At 33.1% G+C, this 8,423-nt stretch overlaps 1 protein-coding gene across 1 annotated transcript; it reads right to left on the bottom strand.

The window, feature by feature from the left end:
• Positions 1 to 2,186: 2,186 nt before the first annotated feature.
• Positions 2,187 to 5,053, bottom strand: LOC113514393 (cell growth-regulating nucleolar protein). The gene is made up of 3 exons (XM_026898474.3): positions 4,917 to 5,053; positions 4,666 to 4,839; positions 2,187 to 3,811 (listed from the first exon to the last, which is right to left on the bottom strand). The coding sequence occupies exons 2-3, from the start codon at positions 4,791 to 4,793 to the stop codon at positions 2,707 to 2,709; spliced, it is 1,233 nt and encodes a 410-aa protein (XP_026754275.1). The 5' UTR covers positions 4,794 to 4,839; positions 4,917 to 5,053; the 3' UTR covers positions 2,187 to 2,706.
• Between the last annotated feature and the right edge of the window lie 3,370 nt (positions 5,054 to 8,423).

The following is an 8,423-nucleotide window of genomic DNA, read 5'->3' as shown; positions in this document are numbered from 1 at the left end:
ACTAGCTTTTAACCGCGACCTCGTCCGGGATCTACTGACTGGGATAAAAAGAAGCCTGCATCCTTCTTCATCCCATATAATAAGTGTATACCAAAATTCTTAGCGATTGCTTAAGCCATTGTTATATGGTAACAAACAAACAAACTCTCTTTTACATAAATAATATTAATAAGGATTAGCATAATGAGGTATCTTGTGTACCTTCACTGTAAGCTCGGAACATCTCATGTCATTTGACTCCCACATATTGACGGTCATAAGAGCAATAGAGTCACTAACAGAAAAGGAAAATCTCAAACTGAATTATACGAGACGTTGCACGTAAATAATTCTATGTCTCGAAATTAACGTTGATTTATGGAGAGAGGGCTATAATCTAACAAAATGGGACAAAATTGCAAATGAATGGTGACTGAGTTGAGGACAAAAAGAAGCGTGAATTCTAATTCTACCCCACTACTATTTCTATTTTTAGCACGCAAGGGCGGTCCTTATAAATGGTTATTAACCTACCAGTGTGTTAATTAGTTGGTTTGTTTCTTACCTCTTAAAGCCAGAACAATGATTGGTATGCTAATTTTTATGTTACTGCAGATGATAGATAGCATTCATCAATATGAACCGGTAACTTCTAAAAAGTTATTAAATATTTTTTAATAATATAAACAGCTGACTCAGCAAAAAACTACTGCACCAATTTTCATACTGTTTTCACCAATGGATAAAGTGGTTCTCGAGGAAGATTTTAGTATATAATTTGTAAAAATGTTGTATACATTGGCTAAATCATTACATATTATAAAACAAAGTCCTCCGTTGTATCTATCTATCTATCTATTCGCGATACACGGAAAAATTACTGCACAGATTTTGATATTGCTTTCCCCAATGGATAACTATGACCTATTTTATAATACGATAATAGATTGTGCAATTTTTCATATACTCTTATATTGGAATGCTACGTAATGGCCGGTTTTTCTAACAATTTACTAAGATAAATGTTGTGATATTTATCTTAGTAAATTGTTCTCTCACACTTCCTAAGCACACCTAAAATGCTAATAGTAAATACTCTTAAAACACCCATGTTTAGTTCATTAATCTTATTTTTGGTGCCTAAATGTAGGACACGAAAGAACATTGTGGAAGGTTTGATGAATAAGAATGATTAATGGATTTCCCGTTAATGGGTTTTGGAATCTTTGTGCACGGCCATTGAACTCAACATGTTTCAGTGTAAAAATATTTTTCCCTGACTAAATTCCATCTTTTTATTGATATTTAAAATTAACAAGTAAAAATGCTTAAAAGCGTCAAAAATTCAGACCTAAATAAGTAGATAATTGGTGGAAGCTGAACTTGAGTCTGTGCATTGTAGCCTTATAGTATGAGAGGGATGATATCCTGATATGCAGGCAGTGGAGGAAGATAAATTATTAGTAATAAGGACATACGGTTCCCCCTGGAAACCATCCTGTTTAGTTCTTGTTGAACTTATCACGTTGTACCAAGCAACCTAACTTCATTCTCACCTTATCATTTCTCACTAGTGCCCCGCTACCAATAGCGCAAGCGGAATTACAGTTTCATTTTCATCCATTAAAAAAAATTTTATTGTTAGGATCGAAGATGGAAGTCAATTTAGTGCCTAATCATAATTGATACCTACGAGTACTTTCGAATGTTTACAATGTTTATTTGAATCACTTGAATCTGTAAATTTTATTAAGTTTTCTCTATGATTTTAATTAACTATCTCTGTCACGTACACCATAGTATTACACGATATATACACACGAGTATAATACTGTACTAACCTTATCTACTTGATCTGGGGCAAAATAAAACAAATTGTAGACCGGCCCTAACATAAGTAAGTCTATTGTACTTTTTCTACATAATAATTCATAAAATGCAAAATTATTACTACATTACACATTTTAATAAAGAAATATTTGGTATCTTTTACCGGTTGCTTTTATAAACGTTGATGTAGTGAACAACTGATTAAAGTTTAAAATTGTGTATTATATAGCATAATATTTGTAATCGTTTAGTAAAAAGATAAACCTCATCAATAGGGTCAAATAACTTTGTACTGATTCTGATAGTCTATTTCAATAATTCATTACAATAATGTCGCATAGGAAACCAATACGTTTAAAAAATAAAACTTTAAAAAGTGAAAGATCAAGTATTTATTCATGAAAGTATGAATGTCTCATATTTGACTGAAAAATATATAAAGAACTAAGCATAAGCTATAGACAACTGGCAGTAACTACAGTACATGAATCTATAAATATTATAATTGTATTGTTATTATGTTGCAAACACAATAAAGCTGCATTTACCTTAGTAAACAAATATATTATACTTGTGTTTTAGATCCATATTAAACAATATTATAATAAATGAAAAACCTATTTGAGAAAAAAAAACCATTAGCATCATTCATTGAGAATGTCCTATTTACTTAAAAGTATAAGTTGTAATATGTTTAATATTCTGAAAACTGAAAGTAGTAAATATAAAAAAAATTAAAACAAAATATGTAATACATTTCAATGTAAAACAATCACACAAAAAATACAGAAAAAACATAAGGAAATTTATTGTTATCATAAAAAAAATTATACAGAATGTGTTTAATCAAACTGTAGATACTAATTCTAAAACATCCAAATATTCAAAATACATGAGCTATTGCACAAGCAGCACCCGATTCTTATCAACCCTAACATTTGGGGCACTCTTCAACTTTTTGATAAATTTGTCTGCAATTCTATCATCTACTTCTTGACCAGTTGTTTCAGTAAACTCAGCTAAAACTTTCTTCTGCAAACGTTTAAAAGGGACCTCATTTCCCTTTTTCTCCAAAACTGATAGAATAACAGCATGCCAATCAAATTTACCATTTGTCACTGTATTTTCTGTATCTTCAGTCTTAGCAACATTTTGATCATGCAAACAAATACTTTCAACACCTAGATCTGCTGTATCTACAACCTTCAATTTCTTTTTTTGTGTTTTTTCTTTATGCAGTGGTTCATTTTCAATATTTTCACTGTTAAGATTTTCAGTCATCTCCTGAACACTATTTACAGTATCTTGCCTCTTTCTTTTCTTTTGTTTTTTGCTTTCAATTTGTACAGCTTCTTCAGTATCACCATTCACAGATTCTGTCCTATTCTTCTTCTTTTTTCCTTTCTTCATTTGAGTTTCCTCCTCCTCAACTGGTGGAGCAACAGCACTCTGTAACTCTGCTTCATACTTCTTACGTTTCTTCTCCTCCTTGCGCTGCTTCTTTGTTAATTTTTTATCATCTCCATTTTCTACATTACCATTCAATAAACCTGTGTCACTTTTATTCTCTAAATCATTTTCCTCTTTAGATTCATTTTCGGCAACTTCACCATTTTGTTTTTCTTTCTTAGTATCACCATTAGAAACAGTACCATTACTTTTATTTTGGTTATTCCGTGCATTTGATAACTCAGATAATTTTACCGATATCAGATCCCATGCTTCATCAATATCTTTTGGATTCGTCTTTTGGCCACATACATTCTTAGCAAAATTGATAAATTTTGGCTTCTTACGTGGAGTGTTGTTATGTTTACTGATAGTCTCAATAATGCGTCTTACATTCCCTGACACATTTTTGTGCTCGTCAAGCACAGTCTGTAAAATCTCCACCCAAGCATTTTGCATCTTTTCACCTTTTTTCTCTTTTGCAACAAAACCTTTTCCTGAATATCTCTCTTCTTCTGTTATACATTTAATATGACTTTCATAATCATTGCCACTGTAATTAAAAAATTAAGAAGAATTATTATTTATGATACTGGCAATTTATTCTAAAGTAATAAAAATAAGTTTCAAGTAAAAACTTTAATAAAAGATACTAGTTGCAAAGTAATAACCATCACCTATAAACTGAAACACACCTTAAACTACCAAAATATGTAACATTACAAACTAATTACAAATTTTGGAAACCATTTTACATCACAAAACTGGTCATACCACTTTGTGTATTTATGCACCACTTCTGAGGACTGATAGAAGTCCTTTGATGCTTCATGGCAAAAATAGGTGAGATAATAAATGATATATGTCTATGAAAATGGTACACACCAGATGATTAAAATCAATATAAATTTCATTAATTTTTACTCTAGATTTTATACCTAACAGGATATATATACACTAATATATAAACACAATGAAAATTTGTACATAATACAATAAACACTTCTCATAAAGAGAGTTTAATGCAGATTTGGATCAGTGGACAACCTTAGGAGTGGTGTTGAAGTTGGTGTGAATTGATAATGGCACTACTGAAAAACGTAAAAACAAGAAAAAGAATTTATTTGCAAAGGAAAGTTATCGCGACATCAAAAGTTTTAAATCCTTTACCCATAGTGCCCCTAAGGACATATTCTAACCCAGATTTGATAAAATAAATTATAATTCTAGCTTTATGCTGTTGATAGAGAATATTCTAGAACTATAGCTTATTTTTTAAGGTTTTTAAATAAACATTAGTACAAATTAGTAAACAATGTAGAAAATTGTTAAATTACAAAAACAAGAACTAATAAAAATAAATAATAATGTTAACATCATTGTGAAACAGAATCATTGAATACTTACAAAAAATCCTTAAAACAATCCATACAGGTCAAGTTGGGATTACGGTTCCTACATTTTGTCAAGTAATGTTTTTCGACTTTAGGTTTCTGGACAGATTCCCCGCAGTGTCCACATGTAAATACCACCATTTCTTTTACAGACACGTGGATTTATTAAGAAAATAATCAATGAAAGCTGTAACAAATTTATATGATTATGAAAATATTCAATGTACTAAGGCCCAGTAAATAGAAAACACAAATTTTACTAACAACAATAAACTAGTTATATAGATATTTTCCAGTAAAATCAATAGAAAATTAAAATTATTATACGAATAACAAAATGATTAAAATAATGCCGATATCCGATGACTGATTAATGACTTATCTGTCAATCTGTCAGTCGATCGTATATTCAATAAATATTTGTCAACTTAGCAAATAATTAAATAACGCCTTGAGTCAGTCAAATATGCATATAATGCCGTTTGTAAAACAATCGTAAATCAAACACCTCCGTTTCTATTTTAAAAACCTAATTTGCCCCTATATTAAAGAAATATAAAATATAATACCTTCTTCTTCTTCTTCTTTTTTAAAATATGGCTTCCACCGTAGAAGCAACGGTGATTTTCTGCCAATGTCAGGGTTAGAGAAGACTCCGTGAATTTTATATTATGACATTTTTCAGTAATGATCGTTCAGTTGAGTTCTCTGGAAAGGAGGACAACACAAAATATGTTATATACATGCAAAGGAAAAATAAATTTAATATGATATGTGTGTATGAGTGTATTATAGCAAAGACAATACGCGGAAGGAATGAAAAGACGAGAAGTGTAAAGAGTGACATATACTTATATTTTAAATTTTTATATTATTAGTACATATAAATTTGGCCAGTACCTTAACCAAAGGAGAGTGGACTAAGGTAAGAAGGAATGGAATATTTACAGGACGTGGAAAGGTACGAGGCAACAGGTCATAGAGGGGAAGGGTCAATTTGGGGCATTCAAAAAATAGGTGCTCTAACGTTCCTTCCGCTAAGCCACATTCGCACAGAGAGTGATCTTGGATTCGGATTTTGTATAAAAATACGGGTGTGCAGACATGTCCCAAACGTAGGCGGCATATAACTGATGTAACCCACTTATCTAAGTTTCGTTGAGTAGCAAACCATGGTTTTATAGGGATGAAGGGCTGGATATTACCATAATACTTGCCTTTAGATTGTCTAGTTTTTTGCCACAAGTTATCCCAAGCCTCTAACATGTGTGGTTTAGCCTGACAACGTAGATCTCGAGTGAAATAAAAATTGTAATTATTACCATGTTGGATAGCATTTTTGGCCCAAGAGTCTACTGTTTCATTCCCAATAATTCCTGAATGACTAGGAATCCACGCAATGGTAACATTAATACCGGACTTATAGCACCTATGTAAAATTTGTTTAGTTTGCAAAGTTATGTAAAAGTTTTCTTTGGATTTAAAAGGTAGTTTTAAAATATCTTGTAAACAGCTTAGGGAGTCCGAAAGAATGAGGGTTTTGTTTAATTTATGTGTTTCTACATAGGACACTGCTTCCATAATAGCTATGGATTCACCAGTAAATGTTGAGGATGAAGGAGAACATTTGAAGTTGAGGACAACGTTATATTTTGGGATCCATACAGCGGCTCCAACATGATCTGATTTGTCAGTTTTAGAAGCATCTGTAAACATCAGAAGCCAGTCGTGCCATGTTTCCGCGACAATAGCGTTAAACTTTTGATTAGCAAAAGGTGAATGTTTTACTAATCCAAAATCTAGAATTACATTAGGACGATAAATTAGAGAATCATAATCAAATTCGAAAAGAGGGTTACGGTCTATTTTTTTAATAAGTGAGATCGGGTTTTTGTACTTGGTAAAGCTCTTAAGGATGGGAGGGGGTTCTTTATGGGTCCAGTAACTTGATAGGTTTATTTGTTCTGAGAGAGACTCTAAGATAGGAAGGAGAGGATGGGAGTTATATTGGGCAATATTGAGGTAAAAGCGGTCTGAGAGATATTGTCTACGTAGATGGAGAGGGGGATCTAGACATTCGACTTGCAGAGCGTTTGCTGGAGATGACTTCATTGCACCAATAATTATACGTAAGCACCTAGTTTGAACTCTGTCAAATTTAGCTAGAGCAATTTTGTTGCAAGGTTCTAACAGAAATGAGCCATAGTCTAAGTGACTTCGGATAATAGCATTATATAAGAGTTTTTGGCTATATGGATGAGAACCCCAACGTACACCAGAAAGGGCTTTTAAGATATTAATACTACTTTCGCATTTATTTACTACGTAGCTTAAATGATGCAGGCCTGTTAATTTTGAGTCCAGGATAACACCCAAAAATTTTACTTTATCTTGTACTAAGATAGGTTCATTATTTAGAGAGAGTTCAATAACGGGGATTTGTCTCTTGCGGCTAAAAACGACCGCTGAGCACTTTGGTATAGAAAGTGTTAGCCCATGATCATCTAGCCACTGATTGAGGTAATACAACGCGGAATTTAGGCGGGAAGAGGAGTCAGAAAAGGAATCTGAGGCGATATACATAGCAATGTCATCCGCATATTGTAGGATTTTGCAGAAACAAGTAACAGAGGATTCAAGGTCAGATGTATAGATATTATATAAAAGGGGACTAAGGACAGAGCCCTGTGGGAGACCTTTCCAGACCAGTCTTGAAGGAAAAAGAGAGCCATTAACACGCAAGGAAATCGATCTAGCCATTAAGAGATTACATATGATAGTAGTCAGTCTCACAGGAATACTCAGATTTTGCAGCTTTTGCCTGAGTATTGGAAGCTGGACATTGTCATACGCAGACGAGATATCAAGGAAAATTCCTATGAGGTGTTCATTGCAGGAGAAAGCAAGGCGTATTTCCGAAATAAGGACACTAAGGCTATCTGTAGTACCCATGCCACGTCTAAATCCAAATTGTAATTTGGATAATAAACCTTTACTTTCTAAAATCCATTCAAGTCTATGTTTAATGAGAATTTCTAGAATTTTTGCCAAGGCCGAAGATAGGGCAATCGGTCTGTAAGAATTTGGATCGTTAGGATCTTTTTGGGGTTTTAAGATGGGAACTATAATTTGGGATTTCCAAGATTCAGGTACTATTCCAGATAAGAAGACACAATTAATAATATCCAGAAAGTATTTTTTACCTGACATGGGTAGATTACATATAAAAGAATATGGGATGCCGTCAATTCCTGGAGAGGAGTCATGGAGATGATCAAGGGCACAAATCAATTCTGGTAACGAGAATGGTTCATCCATTCTGTCACCACTAGAAGTTGGAGGAGTTGCATAAGGAAGGGAATCTTCTGAGGGGACAAAAGGTGGAGCAAGCCTATCAAAAAAAGCATCTACCCATAACGAGGGATCATTCGATGTTAAATTATGATTAATAGTTCCATTGCGAAATGAATTGATTTTATTCCATACAAGAGAGGGGGAGGCTCTTGGAGATAAGGATTCACAAAACCTATGCCATCCTGAAGATTTTTTCTTGGAGAGTAGTCTCTTTGTGCGAGCAGCTATCTTACGATAGGAGAGGTAATTATCCATCGTCAAGTTTGATAAATAAGTTCTTTCAGCCTCTTTTCGCAGCTTGACACTATTTGTACACTCAGAGTCCCACCAAGGGGGGAAGGGATTTTGTTAAGAGTAGAATTTTTAAGGGGGATCGAATCATTAGCTGCTGATGTTAAAAAAGTAACAAAATTATTG

The sequence above is a fragment of the Galleria mellonella genome, unplaced genomic scaffold (assembly GCF_026898425.1).
Source record: "Galleria mellonella isolate WM207_F2 unplaced genomic scaffold, CSIRO_AGI_GalMel_v1 utg35, whole genome shotgun sequence".
Classification (NCBI taxonomy): Eukaryota; Metazoa; Arthropoda; class Insecta; order Lepidoptera; family Pyralidae; genus Galleria; species Galleria mellonella.
Note: the sequence above shows the minus strand (reverse complement) of the source record. Positions and strands in the feature narration are given on the sequence as shown.

Bases quoted from the DNA above. Each gene is read 5' to 3' on its own strand.
- LOC113514393 (XM_026898474.3), bottom strand. From the start codon at position 4,793: ATGGTGGTATTTACATGTGGACACTGCGGGGAATCTGTCCAGAAACCT. The intron at 3,812-4,665 runs GTAAGTATTCAA...TTTTAATTACAG, and splicing joins GATTGTTTTAAGGATTTTTT to TGGCAATGATTATGAAAGTC.